The sequence below is a fragment of the Amaranthus tricolor genome, chromosome 5, assembly GCF_026212465.1.
Source record: "Amaranthus tricolor cultivar Red isolate AtriRed21 chromosome 5, ASM2621246v1, whole genome shotgun sequence".
NCBI classification, from domain to species: domain Eukaryota; kingdom Viridiplantae; phylum Streptophyta; class Magnoliopsida; order Caryophyllales; family Amaranthaceae; genus Amaranthus; species Amaranthus tricolor.
The window spans coordinates 26234176-26255106 of record NC_080051.1 but is presented as its reverse complement, the minus strand read 5'-3'; the positions used below and the strand labels follow the sequence as shown (position 1 = coordinate 26255106).

General features: G+C 34.6%; 1 protein-coding gene across 1 annotated transcript; it reads left to right on the top strand.

The window, feature by feature from the left end:
* The first annotated feature begins 270 nt into the window (after positions 1-270).
* LOC130813915 (myosin-6-like) lies at positions 271-20559 on the top strand. Its single transcript, XM_057679822.1, has 39 exons — positions 271-697; positions 4698-4826; positions 5271-5414; positions 6265-6410; positions 6663-6822; positions 7314-7372; positions 7455-7614; positions 7707-7856; positions 7948-8084; positions 8175-8321; positions 8440-8541; positions 9142-9199; positions 9294-9395; positions 10549-10586; positions 10692-10818; positions 10899-11069; positions 11154-11285; positions 11368-11477; positions 11552-11612; positions 12704-12881; positions 12993-13198; positions 13400-13519; positions 13969-14067; positions 14822-15034; positions 15126-15265; positions 15495-15615; positions 15714-15758; positions 15849-15932; positions 16017-16187; positions 16831-16989; positions 17339-17527; positions 17698-17823; positions 17936-18006; positions 18098-18197; positions 18445-18501; positions 18672-18728; positions 19062-19142; positions 19575-19657; positions 19744-20559. The coding sequence occupies exons 1-39, from the start codon at positions 695-697 to the stop codon at positions 19856-19858; spliced, it is 4551 nt and encodes a 1516-aa protein (XP_057535805.1). The 5' UTR covers positions 271-694; the 3' UTR covers positions 19859-20559.
* The last annotated feature ends 372 nt before the right edge of the window (positions 20560-20931 follow it).

Genomic DNA, 20931 nt, shown 5'->3' with positions numbered 1-20931 from the left:
CTCATATGACTCTTTATCAATGAATCAGGTATTAAAAAAAAAAAAGCTTATTCCTTATTTCTGCACTATATTTTACTCTTCAATAATACTATTTTTTTTTTATCATTAGTACAAAAACAAAGATTTCATTAATTTGAAGTAATTAGAACCATTTAGCAGATTAGCAGTTGTATTAAGGAATGTAGTCTTACAGAAAAAGGAAATTAAAGATTTCTAACAGTAAGTATACTAATAAATAAATTAAATATCATCCTTTGCTTTCAGCAGGGTTTTATTAAACTTTTAATCTTCTTTATTTATTTATTTATTTATTTTCCTCTCTCTCTTTCTCTCTTCTTTCTTCCTCACAACCCTTTTCTCTTCAGAAATTGTTTGGGGGGGAGAATGAAGTTTGGATTCACCATTTTTTGATTACATTTCCTTTGTGAAAAAAAGGATTTACATTTTTTTGAAGAAAAAATTTGGAAGAAAACTTTAGAGTGCAGAAAACAGAGGAAAAACAGAGTTTTTTGCAACTAGGTTTCTGGGTTTATTTGATATTCCTGCTTAATTAAGGAAAAAAAAGATTTTTAATTTGGGTTTTTGGAATAATTAAGGATTTGGGCTTTTATGAAGTGGAATTTATTGTAGAAAGGAGCAAAAAGAAGCCCAGATCGAGAAGCAACCATAGGACTTTGATCTGAATTAAAGAACAATGGTAATTTTTCCTTGAATTTTTTGTAGTTTACATAATTTGCTGTGATTTTCTGATATTTTAGTTGCATTTTTCCATATTTTTGGATTTAATTTGTTGGTCCATTGACTGATTTTGCTGATTATTGACTTTTTTGACTGATCGATTCCTATTTTATGCATTGAGTTTACTACATTTGTGGCAGAATTTGAGGCGAGCTCGAATTTTTATTTTTTTACTTTTATCATTAGTATTTTGTTGGAGGATCAACTTTTATTATTAAAGGGGTATAATTTGAGGTTGTTGGGATATGTTGATAAGCATAATTTATTGGTCCGGCCTTGTTATGTTTGTGATTTCAGATTTGATAATGGAAATTGATGTCCATTGAAATTATCCAACTGGAAAATGCAGAAATGTCTGCCAGATGGAAATGATTAGGAAAATTCCATTAGTTTGTGTTTTTGATGGTTTTGTTATGATCAGTTGTCGACAAGGTGGCAATGGCGAATCTTGAAAATTTTCGATAAGATGACTAAATAAACACTTCTTGTGCTGTTTTTAGAGTTTCCCATTTGCGTTTTTACACTATTCATTGCTTGTGCAAGAATATTATCTCGAGATAGTCCTAGATTGAATTATACTGTGATCCTGTTGCATAATTTATCTTGCGATCCTTGTACTATATATGATTATTATCAATGAATAAGAGCCCAAGTATGCAACAAAATGCAGTATTTTATTGCCAAAGATTTGAACATATTACTGCTTTTGTGTCGAATGAACGACAATTCAAGTATTTAGGATTTCATTTTGATTTATGGTTGGGTTTTATGCTGTGCTTAACGTGATTGGTGAGGATGATTCAGTTATTATTGAGGTTTTTTCTAATATAGTAAAATCACGTTGTTTCCTTCAAAAGAGAGGGTATGAGATAGTGTGGCAATCATCTTCGGATATTTTTTAGTACTTCCAAAATTTAGGCTAGTTGTAAGGTTTGGGAAAACCATTCAAGGGGAGTAATACTCATCTTTGAATACACATATACAGTTACACGAGATAGATTTTGCAACAAAATAAGATAAACCAGCTTATCTCATACCAATTACCTTTCGAGATACCTATTCACAAACCCACCTAATAACCAGCTAAGTGGGTTTCAGGGTTGGATATCATGAGAAGTATTAGGCCTTATAGGTGGTGTAAGGAAATCTCGCCGAGAGAGAGTTAATTAGACAATAAGATTTTAGGGTTCTCTAAAGAAGTGGTTTGTTAATCCTCTTCTATTCTCATTGCTCATTACCAAATTATATTCCTCAATTCTCACTCTTCCCATCCTCAGTTGTCCACTAGTAAAGTCTTCTCAAGGCTCAGATTCCAACATTTCTCCTTTGATTGCTTACAATGGATGCAAAGCTTTCTTCCGAATTCATGTACCAAAATAACACCCAAGTTATAACTTATCACAATAAAGTAAATTATCTTAATTTATTCAAAACCTATTCTTTCAACCAACATAATCGTTAACATCATCAATAACTAACTTTACCACTTTTTACTCTAGATCTAATCTTTCAACCTTAGCTCTTGTTGGAATCAATTTTATTGAATATCAATTAAACTAATCTTTCTTAGGACGTCAATGTAATAATCAAACCATATGACTCAAAGTACTCTTCAAAGGCCTAGGCGTCTAGCCAACTAATTTATATTTCTATCTTCTTATAAATTAAACTCCATTTAAACATAGTGAGCTGGTACAACTCTTCCTAGAGGGTGGGTACCTTCTTCATATTGATGCAGAATTATAGTAGGATGAGATGCCTAACCATGATGTATCTTCTTTGTTTTGATGCAAATGAAAATTTCATTTTCCAAAATAAAAGTTCATAAAAAAATCCATAGCATGGTGCAAATTAAAAAGGGGCTTGTTTTTGCACTATCGTCTATTATACAGTCCATAGCATAATCTACTTAATAGCCTTTAGTTAGTTTTTATGTGTTTTTAGAATACTGTGTCGTGTCCTACTTTAACAAATTTGCTAACAGAAGCCCTTGAAGTCTATTTTTAGAATCTATAAAAATTTCTAGCATGCATTAAAATTTGGGGAAAAAATGGGGAAATACCCACAAGGGTGCTGTCTAGAACTAGTGAGACGAAGGGGTGGGGAGCTGAATTTTGACCCTTTGTTCTTTCTTCACTTTTGAGGTATCTACAAACTTTGGACAATTGCAAATCTAATTACCTTATTTATCCATGATTAATTACTCAAATTAAGGTTCTTAAATAGATTTTCCCTCAACATCACAAATTTAGACAAAATTTTCATTTGATATGTTGTAACCATAATTTACCTTCTTAATTAACCCCCTAAATCATGTAGTTGGCCTAATGTATTTTTGTTCATAATCTAATAAATTTGTACTCTAAGATTTTTAACCCATGCCATTTAAAGTAATTTATTTTTAGCCCAAGAAATCTTTGAGATGAAAAGCCCTTCGTCTTTGATTTAAACTTCATGTCATTTTATTTTTTTCTATATATTTTCAATACTGTTGCATTATTAGATCACAATATATTATCAGCTGGTATCCTGAGAGATTGCCTCTCTAAGAGACGTCTCTCAGGCCCATTCATTAAACCTTAATGTGCACTTACTGTATCCTTAATGCCTACTCACATTATCCTTAATGTCTACTTACATATACTTAATGCCCATCGAGTAAGTACTTAAAATGTCTATTTACAACATTCTTAATGCCTGCCGAAAAAATTAGCCTACTAATCTACTTACCATATCCTTAATGCCTACTTACAATATCTTTAATGCCTACTTGCAATATACTTTATGCCCACCGAGTAAGTACTTAGGTACTTACAATATTCTAAATGCCTACTTACAATATTCTTAATGCCTATCAAGAAACTTACTCTATGTTTTTCGTTTTGGGCTAGCCTAATTAGAGATGGTCTCTCAGAGAGATGGTCTCTCAGAGAGATGGTCTCTCACAAGTCTCTCACAAGAATTTGTGATATATTATTAGATAGATGTCCTGGACAGTGATGCCGTAGATTGTAAGGAAAGACCTTTTCAATAGCTAAACAACATGTTGTTGGGATTGACCTTTGCTTGCCCATGTGGATTAGCGGAGTGTTCTCTTGTGTGAGCCGAGTATAATGGTCTTTACTCTGATTTGCACATTACCTCTTGTATGGTTGCATCTTACTCTTACGTCTTCAGTCTCTCTGCCACACTTTCCGATTCTATAAATGTGGACATATTAGTGGACCACGTGCAGGTGGTGGTATGACATAGCGGTCCAATCATACATATTATGATTTTGAGAGGCTTTGATATAGTAACTGTTTTCTCAAAGTTGAGAGGTAAGTTTATAGATAGGTCAAGGATAAATGTGATTTTATGCCTTCTTCCCTCCTATTAGTACAAAGTGTTGTTTTATCTTATTTTATTTGTTCCATTATACATGTCGTTAAAGTTTTAAATGCTATATTAAATATCATTATACAATATTAATATAATTTAGAACATCATTTTACTTACCGATACAAAGCTACTACTTATTACCAATGCAAATCTTAAATAGGGCGTGTTCAACGTAGCAATTTGAGTAGCTAAATAAGTGGTTTAATAAGGCTAAAATGTTACTTTACAAAAATATTACTCTTGTTTGTAGAGTACCGGTTTAAGTAGCGTTTAGTGGTGCATGTGTTTCAAAATTAAAAGTAGCAGATTAAGATTATCTCTATATTTTTTCAACAAATTATATTATATTGTAACAGGTAAAAAAATATAACTATAACCTTTGTATGAATATTACATGCCTACGTTAGGTCTTTTAAGTCTGATATGTCATTACTATGTTGATATTCTGCTAAATATTTTGATGCGTACAATTTGTCCTTTTTTCATGTTGCATATTTTTAACAGTGTAAAGGTGTTTTGCTGCTATAGCAGGTTGTGAATAAATCTTAATGGCACTTAGTTATTTTTGTATTTTTCAGGCTGCTTCAGTCACTTTAGCTGTCGGATCTCTTGTTTGGGTTGAGGACCCTAATGATGTTTGGATAGACGGTGAAGTGGTTGAAATTAAAGGTGAAAACTTAAAGGTCGTTTGCACTTCAGGAAAAACGGTGAGCAGTGATTTGCCTTGTCTCATGACATAGATCGAGTTTCTAATTGACCCTTGATAGCAATCATCATCAACAACTTCACATAAATTAGACGTGCACGTGATTAATGAGCCATTGACTATAGTCCAGTATAATTTAAAATCAATGAAATAAAAATCTTTGGCTCCATTGATAATGTATTTGGCTTAAAATGTGTCTTACATCCAGGTGTATTGTTTTCGTTTCTTGAATCATAAGCTGATGCAACTCAGACTAGCTTATTTTTATTTGAATTTCTGATTTGTTTATAGTCTATTCCATTTCCGTAGGCTCTTTTTTTATATCCTACCCTGTTCGATGCCAATAAGTACCTTGATGATTGTTTAGTTCTGTACTTCAGATACTCTCTTTTGGTTTAATGTCATGTTCCTTTTTGATGAATTTATGCTTTCATATGATATGCAGGTTGTAGTTCATGCTTCAAATGTATATCCAAAAGACCCGGAAGCTCCTCAGTGTGGGGTGGATGACATGACAAAGTTGGCTTATTTACATGAACCTGGAGTGTTGCAGAACCTGAAATCTAGATATGATATTAACGAAATATATGTTAGTATATTTATACTTGTATAGGGTATTTATTATTTACGTTTCTTGCAATTGCCTAGTCTAATTATGCTTTTATATGGGATACTGATTCTATTTATGATGTTATCATCCTTAGTGAGATGTGATCTCTTCTTCTGGCATCTGACCTTATTGATTCTTGTTAATAAAGTTGCATCTACTAGCTTATGTAAGGAATTTTCTGATTGTTGAAAAGTCATTCTATGGATGTGATTTAGGCTAATTTTTTGTTTGCCTAAATCAAATGAGATATTTGGTATTTTATCCATTGTTGCGGGGATTGAACTTTTTTCAAATGTGGAATTAATTGTTACTAGCACTCCTGTTTTGACTTTTACATTGCTGCATTGTTTGTAATCGGAAAGCATTGTTACTACATTAGGTTAATAATACTATAGTTATCTTTATTTTATAAAAGTTTCTCAAATTTATTAATGATAGTCATGGTGTCGTTATTATCTAATATAAAATGACCAAAAAGAAGAATACCGAGAATAGCATCAACAACTACAATAGCTTCAACAATAATATTGGCTTATTTAATGCACAATGCTTTTATAGTAGATCAGAATTTAGAAGTCTTGATAGCCGATGCTACTTTAATGTCGATTTTAGTAGTTATGCTGTTGTTATTTTTTATAACTTATAAGGGATCTGTTTGTCATAAATAACGACGACCTGAAACAAGGTGAACACAACATAATCGTATGATATTCCTACTGTATTGTAATGTGATTTCTTCTGATGCAGCTAATGCTATCTCTTTTGACTGTTATGCTGGCCTGTGAAGCTCGGACTACATTGGTACTGATTAATGATTTTGTGTCCGCAGACTTATACCGGGAGCATTTTAATTGCAGTAAATCCTTTTAGAAGACTACCTCACTTGTATGACATACATATGATGGAGCAATATAAGGGTGCAGGTTTTGGGGAGCTCAGTCCGCATCCTTTTGCAATTGCAGACGCTTCATACCGGTACCGTACATCTTTCACATCGTCTATTCTGACTGTTTTTAATGGTAGAGACCAAGATAGAAACATATATTACTTAATTTATCTCTGTATTTTTTCCCTTCTACTTTGTCTTTTCAACATAATCATATTGCCTCATCTCTTTTTGAGAAACAAATCTGTTGGGTAATGGACATGATGTATCAAGGTTTGTAGCTTTACTTTGGTTAAAGTATCTGTTTATGAACCTCATTGGTATTTTGCATTTGGTTACAGATTGATGATGAATGAAGGCATTAGTCAGTCAATATTAGTTAGTGGGGAAAGTGGGGCAGGTAAAACAGAAAGTACGAAAATGCTCATGCGTTATCTTGCATATATGGGGGGCCGAGCAACTGCATCTGAAGGAAGAAGTATTGAACAGAAAGTTCTTGAGGTGATATCGTTTTCAATGATATGATTCAGAACAACTTTTTGTTACTTTATGTTTGTTTCTATTGAAATAATGAAGAAAAAAATTCCATTTGCAGTTTGATATTATCCCGAAACAAGTTTGTATATTATATTTACGGCCTGTTTAGATATTGGTATTAAATGTTGGGAATGATAATGAAAGTTTTAATGCAATTTAGTTAGGAATTGTGCTTGACAATGTTGATGTTCATGCATTCATGCTTGTCCCACTATGTTCATTTATTTTTCTTCACAAAATTTATTCCCTTCCATCATCAATTGAAAATGTGGTATTAGGTGGTAACAACAAATTGCAAAGAAAAACACATACTTGCGGATGAGAGCTTTATTACCGTGGAATAAAACACATTTTGTAAAAATTAACACTAAAACCCGTTCTCATTACCACCTTTTAATACCACTATTGATTGTCTGTCAGTTCTTATTAATATATGCACCCTTTTACTGTTGCAGTCTAATCCTGTTTTGGAAGCATTTGGTAATGCGAAGACTGTCAGAAATAATAACTCCAGGTAGAAGCTTGGATGATTTCTGGAGTATTTTTGTTTCTTTTTTTGTTGCATGATTTGTTTAATGAATGTCCGAAATGTGCAGTCGTTTTGGGAAGTTTGTGGAGATTCAATTTGACCAGAATGGAAGAATATCTGGAGCAGCAATAAGAACATATTTGTTGGAAAGATCACGTGTGTGTCAAGTATCTGATCCAGAGAGAAATTATCATTGTTTCTACATGCTTTGTGCTGCACCCAAAGAAGTAAGGAGTTAATGCATAGTGTTCTCTTATGCAAAACTCACGATGTTTTGTTTGTGGATGATTGTCGTCTAATGTATCTTTCATCAATCCAGGTTGTCCAGAAATACAAGTTGGGGAACCCACGAACATTTCATTATCTGAACCAATCAAATTGTATTGAGCTGGAAGGGCTTGACGATGGCAAAGAATACCTTGCAACAATAAGAGCAATGGATGTGGTTGGAATTAGCCCCGAGGAGCAGGTACTTCTATTCACTCCTTCCTTGTGTTGCAAAACCCACATTAACGGACTTGTACCTGAGATGTGCTCTCTTTATTGCTTTTGATTCTCAGGAAGCAATTTTTAGAGTTGTGGCCGCTGTTCTTCATTTGGGAAACATTGAGTTTACAAAGGGGAAGGAAATGGATTCATCTGAACCAAAAGATGAGAAGTCCCTATTCCATTTGCAAACAGCTGCTGAACTTTTCATGTAAAACACGAATGTTGCTGTAGAAAGTTCTCTTTCCTGACTTATCCAGAATGAGATTTTAACTTCTTAATTTGATTTAATGTTGTTCAGGTGTGATCCAAAGGCACTAGAAGATTCTCTTTGTAAACGAATAATGGTTACTCGTGATGAGACAATAACCAAATCTTTGGATCCAGAATCTGCTGCACTGAGTAGAGATGCTCTTGCTAAAATTGTATACTCTAGGTTGTTTGATTGGTAAGAACATTAACCAGAGATTACATTATATACTTGTTTTCCCTATTTTTTACCTGGTTCTTATATTGATTTTTGAATTTTCTGTAATCTCATGTATTTCATTTTAAACATGTACTAGGCTCGTGAATAATATTAACACTTCAATTGGTCAAGATCCAAATTCAAAGTCCATAATTGGGGTGCTGGATATCTATGGATTTGAGAGTTTCAAAACAAACAGGTGCTTTACTGGTATGCCTTTACTTTTATGATTGGTGGGGTTATCTTTTGTGAGTATTGGGACCAAAAGAGTAGTCGTGGAGTTGATGATATGGATCAAGAGTTACAGACTATAGAGAATGCTGACCTGCTGTCCTCGGTTTCTTTGACACTTTAATAACTTTTATCACTTTTAATATTAAATTATGTCATTTTTATGTTTGCTTTCAAAAATCTTTTAATGCTTTTTATCCTTTTTGTTGTTCAAAGAAGCTTGAAGTTTTGGTCGTACTAAGACACTGACAACAGAGAATGTGAAGCATTTTAATTATTTGCATATATTTTCAATATTAAGTTGGATTTACTGATCATGTGTAACATTCGTCACAAAACACTGATATTTTATTTAAGATGGTAGGCATGGTACTATCTTATTCGTACAACAACATTCGGTTATCCCAATATGATTAAGTGGTACTAATACAATCTTATTTCTGTGTGTAAAAAACAAATGTTTTTTCAAATGTTAATCATGTTCAATGTTTAACACTTATCAATCTGTGCGTGTAATCCAAAATTTCATGACACATTGTTGTGACTTGTATGTTTGATGCCTTTGCAGTTTTGAGCAATTCTGCATAAATTTAACGAATGAGAAGCTTCAGCAACATTTTAATCAGGTTTGTATATCATAGAACTCACTCATCATCCTGCATAGGAATTGATATGTCCCTATCTCCATGTTAGGATAACATATCAGAATTTCTTTTGCAGCATGTTTTCAAGATGGAACAGGAGGAATATGAAAAAGAAGAAATTAATTGGAGCTACATTGAATTTATTGATAATCAAGATGTTCTGGATCTCATTGAAAAGGTTAGTTTGTGGGATATTTTCTGGTGATGTGCAGGGAAGTTGCTTGGATTGGCTCAAATTTTTAGTCTTTGGGGTTTTGTTTAAATATGATTTTCTTACTTCTGATGAGTGTAAATGTGAAAAACGTAGTTTCACCGGTTGATGTGTATTCTTAAATGTATAATTTCAGTATTTTGCAATATTATATACGAACCTTTTTTATTTTTTCTAGTTGCTACATCATATTCATGCAGTAAGCAGATCTAATATGTTCCTTGTCCTGTATATGTAATTTCAGTTGGTTTTAGGATAGGGCTGTGACAAAACTTTTTCTTCCTGTGGAGGATATTTTTTTCCTTTGATTTGCTGTTGTTTTTGTGGAAGGAAGCTAATTGTGTTTGAATTTTGAACTCTGTCTTTAAGGATTGAAGTTGGCACAGTTTTGCATCTTTCTTTTCTTTTCTTTTGGGGGAATATTTGAACACTATGCTATTTTGCAACTAGATGTTTTCCTGCTTGTTCATCTAACCACATGATTTTGGATTCGGATCTACGCCTAACATACTAGAATTAGTTAGCTAATAATGGAAGTGTACAAGAAATATTTGTATGTTAATTTTATGAAACGATTGAGTTAGTTTTTTCTGTAAGTTTCATTTTTTTGCTTGGAGAAGTCCAGTATGAGTACTTCGTTTAGGATTGTAATAGACTGCCTTAAGTTGGTTATGGTTTTTATACACGTGAAGTAATTGGCTATTGTTGTGGATTAATTTACGGCCGAGTGGGACCTTGAAACAATTTTCGTCAGCTAGGGAAGCATGGATAGGTTTGCATATCTCTGACCTTTCGTTATCCCACCTTGAGTTGAGTTTCTTTAGAGGTATGGCGTTGGGGCCATATTTTTTTTGAGATATTGTCTTTTGAGATATTTTTTCAGTCACCTTGTTTTGTCTTTTGAGATATGGCGTCGGGGCCATATTTACTTTGGTCTTTAATCCCTTGTTAAATACTTCTAATGATATGCTTTATATTTGATTTGTTTCTATCTGAAATCCATGCTTCACAGGCTTGTGGTGTCCATTTTCGGTTATACAAATCTGTTACTGCTTTAAATATAACCTACTGTCTTGCTATTAACAACTGGTCTTTTAACTATGGACTTTTTTTCTGTCAGAAACCTGGTGGAATCATTGCACTTCTGGATGAAGCTTGGTAAGCAGAGGAATAGATCTTTAGAGACAGATAACCTACAATTAAGCACTCTAGTTAGATTTGTTGATACTCATTATGAATTTTCTTCTCTTTTTCTTTGACCAGTATGTTCCCAAGATCAACACATGAAACATTTGCGCAGAAGTTATATCAGACATATAAAAATCATAAACGGTTCAGCAAGCCCAAATTAGCTCGTAGTGATTTTACTATCTGCCACTACGCCGGTGATGTAAGCTGCAATTTAATCAGCATATGTAAGTTGTAGTTTATTAAATTGCACAACTTTAGTGATTTGGTTCCATTTTTTAGGTTACCTATCAAACTGAACTGTTTCTGGATAAGAACAAGGACTATGTTGTTGCTGAACACCAAGCACTTTTGAGTGCTTCCAGATGTTACTTTGTTGCAAATCTATTTCCCCCTTTACCAGAGGAATCTTCCAAGTCATCAAAGTTTTCTTCTATAGGTACCCGCTTTAAGGTATGTTGTCACTGTGCTATATTATTTTACATGCATGATTTCTTAAAATGCTTGGCTTTGTGATTTTCTTCATGTTCTATGCAGCAACAATTGGTATCCCTACTTGAAACCCTGAGTGCTACTGAACCTCATTACATACGCTGTGTGAAGCCGAATAATCTTCTTAAGCCAGCAATCTTTGAGAATCAGAATGTCCTTCAACAGCTACGCTGTGGGGTGAGGATTGCATGTCCCACTTTCCATTTGGTTAAGTTTAAATTTCTATGGCTGCATGCACTGACATTTTCTACTGTTTTAGGGAGTTCTAGAGGCTATTAGGATCAGCTGTGCTGGATATCCCACTAGGAAGCCCTTTCTCGAGTTTCTAGACCGGTTTGGGATTCTTGCACCAGAAGTTCTAGATGGAAGGTAAAGAATGTCTCTTTCTATTCACATTGCTAGGAATAAAAGATAAACTGAATGCTCTTACATTTTGTTGATAGTTCTGATGAAGTCGCAGCATGTAAGAGGCTTTTGGAGAAAGTGGGACTTGAAGGTTATCAGGTATGAATGATCATATTATCGTTTTCATATTGATTATATACCAAAAAATGCTTTTCTTTCACTTGTATAGCTCTATAGATACTTACATTGGTGTCTTTGTAACATGACACTTCAGTTTTTAAGAAACTAACAAATGTTGATTCTGTATGTTTGGATAGGAAAGGGCTAAGTGTTACATATTTTTTTTAATTTTTGATGGGATGCTATGGCTTTTAAGAAACTAACAAATAGCTCATAGCTGTCTATATCTGTTGTCGTGTTAGTAATACTTTGTCTTTCTGTCAACTTGTTACTTGTCAATTAATCTCCAAAGTAAAAAGATTTTGTATTTTTGACTGCTATGTTCTAAATGCAAAATTGATCAAGTAGTTTAGGCGATCTTGGGTTTATCAACAAATTAAAAAAATCTGCATGCTCGTTTTCATATTGATCGTGAAAGTGGTTTTGCGACCGTTACTACAACTGCGACTGCATCCGAGATTTTGAACTATATATGCAGTTACCTAACTGTCTTAAATGTCAGACTTGAAGAGTGAGTTTTACTTGCTCTTGCAAGTGGTCAACTATTCTATTGAGGAGGGTATACAGGTTCATAACTTCATATGTTATGGCTCCATCCAATTTATAATGTTATTGAGGAGGGCATATATGCAGACTTTTCATGTTATGTGCTCAAATAGTCTGGGTTCTTTTTGATTTCATTCTTTAGCTAGCTTACAACGATGATTACAATTTTGCTTTAGCTCAATAACCCTATGTTGGTTGCCTAGGTGGGGTTGGAACTTGGAAGGGGTTCACGTGTATACTGCCTTACCCTTTTAATTCAAATTGACATTTTCCAGTTGACTTATGATAGAATACATCGTATGTTATTGTACATAGATTACAAGCGAACAATATTTAATGGCTCTTTTTACTATACTATGCTTTGTTGGGAATGGGCATATCCTTTAACTAGCTTGTAGTATGATCTGGCTGTCTGCTGTTCATTACTCTGTCACAGGAAATGAAAAGAAATTTGAGCAGGAACTTGTTTGATTTTCTCTTTCAATTTTGGATTACATTCCTTAATTGCAAAAAAAATCTCGCAGATTGGTAAGACAAAAGTTTTCCTCAGGGCCGGGCAGATGGCTGATTTAGATGCTCGCAGAAGTGAGGTGTTAGGACGATCAGCAAGTATCATCCAGAGAAAAGTCCGTTCTTATCTGGCTCGCAGAAGCTATATAGTGCTATGCCGTTCAGCAGTACACATACAAGCTGTCTGTAGAGGTATTCTTTGCTCTGTGTTTGCGGCCCTCATTACAACTTTTATCTTGCAAAGTTGATGTATATTTTTCCTCTAGATTTCGTATTGCACTAACCTCAAAATATACTATGTAGGACAACTTGCTCGTCATGTATATGAGGGAATGAGGCAGGAAGCTGCATCCTTGAGAATACAAACAGCTGTGCGGATGCATCTTGCACGAAAAGCATACAGGGAAGTCTGTTGCTCTTCTGTTTCCATTCAAACCGGAATGCGTGGTATGGCTGCTCGTGACGAGATGCGGTTCAGACGACAGACTAAAGCTGCCATATTTATTCAGGTAACTAATGGAATATGTTAACTTTGTTAATCCAGTTTAGATTTATGTTCCTTAAATATTTATAAGCAGATAATAAAATGTTAGGCTTATCTTCTATCATATCAATGTAAGTCATTATGGGTATAGAAAATAACAGGGTTCCAAATACTCTTTAGCTTTTAGCCAAATTTATTTTTTCCTAACTTAATCTCTCACTTTCAGAGTCACTGTCGCAAATTCTTAGCTCACCAGAGTTACTTGAAATTGAAGAAAGCAGCCATCATTACCCAATGTGCATGGAGATGTAAAGTTGCTCGTAAAGAATTGCGCAACCTTAAGATGGTAAAAAATTTTCTCTTGGTGTATAACATTTGTCTTTTGTATTCTATTTCGGTATTGATCAAGCTATTCTTTTTTTCTGCCTTATGCTACTTCAAATCAACATTTAAATTCTCATGAATTGATTGAGCCTATTTGTAAGTTGCAAAAAAAGGAATCTTGAAACTTACTAGTAACTTAAAGAGCTAGGTTCCTATTTTCTTGGTTGATTTGAATACAAGTGAGATTTACACCCACTGCTGATTTCTTCTACATCTTTCTCTTTTGTCTAAAAGGTTTCCTTTATCTTTTGGGGTTGGGATTTTGGATTTGAGATTTACTTATGGGAGTGTTATTCGGAGATTAAAGCACATTTACATTTCCCCTTTCTTCATTCTCTTTGGGATGCTGTTCTGTTGGTTGAATTAGTTAGGCCTGTATTTCTTATAACGATCTTCTTCTGGGAATTGCAGGCTGCACGAGAGACTGGTGCTCTCCAAGCTGCCAAAAATAAACTTGAAAAGCAAGTTGAGGAGCTTACTTGGCGCTTACAATTGGAGAAACGAATGAGGGTTAGTTTATTCCTCTATTGCTTGCTAGTCTTCCAAATTCAGACTCTCTTATTCAGCATTAGTCTCTAGTAAAATTGTTTTTAAGGTTTATTACCGGTTTGGTTTCTATGTACATTCTTGTTTGTGGAATGAATACTTACTTCGTTTGTGCCTTCAGCATACTCAGGTTAGCTAAAAGGCTTTGGATTTTGGGGTAAAAAAATTCTTGTTATTACTATTGAGGGAAGGGTTAAGAGGATGAGCACAAGGTGTTTTAAGATTTATCCCGTCCCATACCACAATGGTTAATCTAAAGAAAAACAAAACGTAGGAAATTTCACCTTCATTACCTTTTGACTATTTAAAATTCAAATAGAAGGGTATTATTGGGGTTAGTGCTAAATGAGATGTAGAGCAAGGAAAATGTTTGTTCACTTGGTTTATTTTAATATTGACAAGCTTAATCTTATCGAAATTATCATTATTATCAATTTACCTTTCTCATCATGTGACTATATCATTTGGACTCTGGAGTGCGTTTAGTTCACATTATTGTAGAAAGCACAATGCCTGCGAGTTATCAGTCCGAGTGCTCATTAGTTGTTTTTCCCCTTGTATGGTGTACTGAATGAATAGCTCTGTGGTTTTACACCGAGCTTTAGTTTTGCATGACTGATACTGGGACATTACTTGAATGAGATCTCAAAGCAAGCTGCTCTCATGGTAGCACTTTTCGTTTTTTAGTTGAGTAAGACTGGGGGTTATTTAAATGCAGGCTGATCTGGAAGAAGCTAAAACACAAGAGAACTCAAAACTACAGGCCGCGTTACAAGAGATGGAGCTTCAATTTAAGGAAACGAAGGAGTTGCTTGTAAAGGAGCGTGAGGCTGCAAAAAGCATTGTTGAACATGTACCTGTTATACAGGAGGTGCCAATTATTGACAGTGTAATGGTGGAGAAGCTTACAGCGGAAAATGAGAAACTCAAGGTTAGTTCTCCATTTAATAGATTTATTATTTTCTGTATTACTTGCTGTTACCAATAAATATATGCAGTAAAATCTGAATTTTCTTGATCAGGACTTGATCAGCTCACTGGAGAAGAAAGTTGATGAAACCGAGAAGAAATTTGAAGAAACAAGCAAACTCAGTGAAGAACGTTTGAAACAGGCACTAGATGCGGAATCAAGGATGATAAAGTTGAAGACTGACATGCAAAGGTAGTTTTTGTGCAACTTTTATCATATTTCTATATATATATACGCACGCACGCGCGCACGTGCGCACATACACACACAAAAAGGATCCAGTGAAAACTAAAAACAAGGGGACATATTCAGCCCGTAGTGCAAAAAAGCGGTCACAGAATGGTGATGTGGTTATCGAGTTGCTTGTATATAGTAACACCTGGTTTCGAGTTGCTTATTAAGTGCTGGTGCTTTTGTTTAGACTTGAAGAGAAAATCTTTGACATGGAATCAGAAAATATGGTCCTTCGGCAGCACCAGCAATCATTACTAGCAGCACCTGGGAAGTCGTTGTCAGAGTTAACTCCAATATCTGTTACTTCGGTATTTTTCATTGGTCTTCTATTCTTCTGCAACTCTTCTCAGAACTATTTAAACTCAACTAATTATCAACCTGTATATTCTGCTTCGTGTTGCTTTAGAAATTGCCAAATGGTCACCTTGTCAGCGAAGATTCCAAAGTGAATGTAAGGCTTGATGGATTCAATCTTTTTCCCTAATTCTTTCAGTACGTGTTAATTGGATATTCTGAATTTGTACTGAGATTATGTATGTAGGAAGCTCAAACTGGAATGCCTGTGAAGAAATTAGATTTTGAGTCTGAACACAAATTTAATCGATCACATTTTGAACGCCAACAAGTATAATTTTACAATTCTCAATGAATTCTTATTATCAATCAATCATGTGCATATTCTAACTAGAGACTTTATAATTTGCCGCAGGAGAATGTTGATGCTCTTATTAAATGTGTCACAAAAAATATTGGCTTCAGTCAAGGAAAGCCTGTCGCAGCTTTTACAATTTACAAGTGTCTCCTCCATTGGAAATCTTTTGAAGCAGAGAGGACTAGTGTGTTTGACCGCCTCATTCAGATGATTGGCTCTGCCATCGAGGTGAAAGAAATCACTTGTTTAGCTATTCTTAAAGAAAATTGATTATTGAACTAATATCAGGATTACAGTACTGTGATTCTTGGACTGTCAATTAGATTGCGTTAGCCTGCATGGAATACTGGTGTTTCATAAGGTTGTATCATGGAATTATAATCTGGTTTGATTAGTCATCGAGATGTCATGGTATTTCGGGCAACGTTTTTTAAGTAATGCATATTGGTTACTCCCTCAGTCCTAATATTTTTGTTTGAGTTTTGGAACGACAAAGATTTAGATGATAATTTGTTGTGTAGCTATTCATTATAATCATATCAAGGATGGGGAGGTGATTTTTTTTAATGGGTAGTTTATACGATTTGTAGTACGTTGAATATAATTTTCAAATTGATATACAGATAGCTGTGGATTTGTGTTTGAAATAATTTGTAAAGTATGACTGATGGTCGAAAATTAGTAGGGACACAAAGTGAATATTTATTATTGTTGCTCAATTGTCCGATAATGCCAGCACTAGGAACATTCTAGGTTAAGTTTCACTTGCGATTTTTGTCCCCATTTTCTAATGAATGCTTGCCTCTTATTTTCATTTGAAGTTGCATTAATTCATATAAGGCTCCCTTATTAGTTTTCATCTGCCTTGTAGAACGAAGATGATAACAATGAGCACATGGCTTATTGGCTGTCGAATTTGTCGGCTTTGTTATTCCTTCTTCAACGGAGCCTTAAAGCTTCTGGTGCTACTGGTGGTACAGCGCAGCGTAAACCTCCGCCTCCGACATCCCTCTTCGGAAGGATGACTATGGTAATTGGCTCTTTGTCATGTTATTTTTTGTTGTTTTCAGTAGTGGTGTGAGTGTATATTTTTAGAGTATATAACATATCTTGGGATTACGACCAAAGCTAATGGTTGAAGTTCAGGATATGTTATATAATCTAATACGCTCCCTCATAAGAGAGCCCTTTAGGCTAGAAATGTGGATGCAACACACGCCCTCTTGATTCCATTTGAAATGAGGGGTAGACAAGATTTGAATCCGTGACCTATTTTGTCACGTTGGCTTCTGATGCCATGTCAAAAGATTAAACTAATTGTTGAAGCCCAATGATATGTTATCTAACATTTTATATGCTTATGAACCAAATGATTCTAGGGTTTTCGCTCCTCTCCTTCCTCCAATAGTCTTGCTGCACCAGCGGGTGATACCGTTCGTCAAGTGGAGGCCAAATACCCAGCTTTGCTTTTCAAGCAGCAGCTAACTGCGTATGTGGAGAAAATTTATGGCATTATTCGTGATAACTTGAAGAGGGAGTTGTCATCGTTGCTTTCCTTGTGTATCCAGGTAATGTTTATAAAGCTATATGTCTTGCTTATTTTCATCTCTTGTTATGTCTTTAATTGAGTTTGCAGGAAAGGCTTCATGATGAAGATCTATTATTGGGTTAATTGTGTTCATTTTAACTTGAAAGAAATATCAATATTTTTCACTTCCAATACACGGCCAATTTTCAGGCGCCTAGAACATCCAAGGGAGCCTTGAGATCAGGTCGATCTTTTGGGAAAGAGTCTGCGGTAAATCACTGGCAGGCCATTATTGAGTGCCTCGACTCGCTTCTCTATATGTTGAAAGAAAATTTTGTAAGTAGATCAATTTATTGAGTCCTATTTATTTATGTGTTTTGTCTAAACTCTGAACTCATCGAATGATGTATTCAAATTTCTTTATGTTTTGGGCTCGGGTGTCATGTAGGTCCCATCGGTTCTTTGTCAGAAAATCTTTACCCAAATATTCTCTTATATCAACGTACAACTCTTCAACAGGTATGTTTTATCTTTGGTTTTTTTTTTTTCGGTATGAGTTTTTCTTGAAATTTTGCTAGCCATACAATCATTTTTTTTTCAAATTTTTCAGTCTACTACTACGACGTGAATGCTGTACTTTTAATAACGGAGAATATGTGAAAGCTGGATTAGCAGAGTTAGAACTGTGGTGTGCTCAAGCAAAGGAAGAGGTATTTTTCTTGCAATTTGCCCAGTGTAACATAATTCGATAGCTAATTCGGCTTTTGAATTCACGATTCACTCAAAATTTCCCAAGAATAGCCCAAAACCGACCATAATCCTCTTTTTTCGATTCGCGAGGATATTAGCGAATCATGTGATATATTTGCGTATAATTTATCATATTATGTTCTATGTTTCTTGTTGTGGCTAGTTTGGGATTAGAGGTCTAATGTCTACGCCATGTTACTTCCGCAGTATGCTGGTGCTTCCTGGGATGAACTGAAACACATAAGACAATCTGTCGGGTTCCTGGTACGTTTTTTTTCTTCCAAATATTGCAAGATGTAAAATACGGTCTTGTTTCCTAAAATTACTACCCCGACTCCTTGAATCTCAATTAAGTTCTCGATATATGCATTAGCTTTCTCTTCATCTATGTGGTCTCTATGTGTACTAACGGAAGATGTTGCTTCCTGTCGCAGGTTATACATCAAAAGTACAGGATATCTTATGATGAAATAACTAATGATCTCTGCCCCGTAAGTCTTCCATTCCTCAGGCTATGATCTGCAGTAATTGTTATCAACTTTTGCTGGCCCGATAAATAATAAGTTATACATAATCCGTACTATTTTTTCCTGCCAATATCCAGTGGATAATTTTTGTAGTTTACGACAATCTTTACTAATTAGCTCCTATTTTCCAAAACCGGCACTCTTCTTTATGGGAATGAGTTGCCGTCTCTCTTCTCTCCCCAGACCCTGACCATAGTTCTTATGAGCGGGAGATACCGGGTATGATGATGATGGGGAAATGAGAGTTATGTTTGATGCAAAAAACCACTATTTTCTGATGTTTTGTGTATGTTTCAGGTATTAAGTGTGCAGCAACTGTACAGAATATGTACCTTGTATTGGGATGACAACTATAATACTCGAAGCGTGTCGCAGGATGTAAGCCTTTTTTATTTTTTGTGCTCATATATACCCAGTGGCGGACGCTAGATTTTAATCATGGGGTCCAAAAATTGATTATGATAATCAGATAAAACACACAAAAAAATAAAGGGGCCACAACATTTGTTACTTGAAGTATAACATTTGCACACTACTGAACCCGAACATGCTTCTGCCTAGAGGTGTTCAAAACAGACCTGACGATCTAATATTCACCCGACCTTATAATTGAACCTGACTTGACCCGGCTTAAAATGAAATTACAATTATATTAAAATCAACATGGACACAAAATTCGATTCTGGACCGACCTGAAAAACTTGATCCGAAATCGATCCGTTAACCCGAATGAGCACCTTTACTTCTGCCAATGCATATACCACCAACATATTCGGTTGCTCATCGAATATTTGGTTCCCTGACCTGTAGGTAATCTCGAGCATGAGAGTCGTGATGATAGAGGACTCCAACAATGCCGATGGCAATTCCTTTTTGCTAGACGATAGTTCCAGGTAAAACTCAAGTGGTTGTATATGAAAAATTAAGTATGGTTTTCTCGAATAATTCGCTGAAACGTATGTTTGGGTTTCGGATGCAGCATCCCGTTCTCTGTCGACGATATATCGAACTCCATGGTATCGAAAGATTTTGTAGACGTAAGACCAGCCGAGGAGCTTCTTGAGAATCTGGACTTTCAGTTTTTACATGAATGAGGTCCTACAAACTCAACACTTCATTTGTTTGGAATCTAATTAGCAGTGGTGATTGATTAATTTTATTCTTTCACACCATATTATATTTGTAAATTTTGATTAGTTGTAGAAGGGTTGAATATTAGAATTTGTATTTTTCTTCCTATTTTCTTGTTTATTCCCAGTTTTGGCTGGTCTTTTTAATGCTTATTCATTTCTCCACCTCCCAATATTTAATAGTAGGGGCTCAAATTTTTTTTCCTTATTTTTTTTGTTTAATTTTTGTATTAGGGTATTTTAAGGGCGAAAGGCGATAAACGGGTAAAACCCGATTTGTTTTTAGTTTTGTATAAAGAAACAATGCATATATTTGAAAAAAAAAACTACAATTGTAATGACAAGTATTGCAAGGGTTATTTTTTGCTTTTTTTAAAATTTATTTTTGTAATAGGTTTTATTTGTTAGGTTTTGTCAGCTATGATTATGTAATCAATTGAAAGCATGCATATACATCCTAAATGTACGTGATGCTTAGTACTTCAATTGATTGCATCATGCATATACATACATGTACGAACTGTGGAGCCAAAAATATTTCTTCAGAACTTTGGAATCTGTTAATTTATATAGAAAATAAAATAAATATAAACCTTTGCTATGAAATAAATATATGTTAATTATTTAGATTCAAAAGGATAAAGATGAAAACTTTTTGTTTGAGGAGGAAAAACTGCTAAAAGTGGCGGAGCCATACAGTGAACTACTGCATTATTTAAACTTTAAGAAATTAAATTTTTGCATATTATATTTTATAGTCGAATTAATCGGTGTAAGATACAAAAAGACCCCAATTAATCAGTGTAAGAACATTGATTAGGGTCTGGGAAAAAAGAAAGGCGACAATTCATATCCATAAAAGAGAATATGATCAAAGAGTCTTTCAACTCAAGAAAGATTCTTAAAAAGAGCGCTTCCTATAACTATCCACAAGCCTGCATCTTACAAAATGATCCATTTAATAAATTTTCTTAATTCACAATTGTCCGCTAAAGTCAGCAATATGAGTTGCACCTGTAAGCCCAACCTTAGAGAAC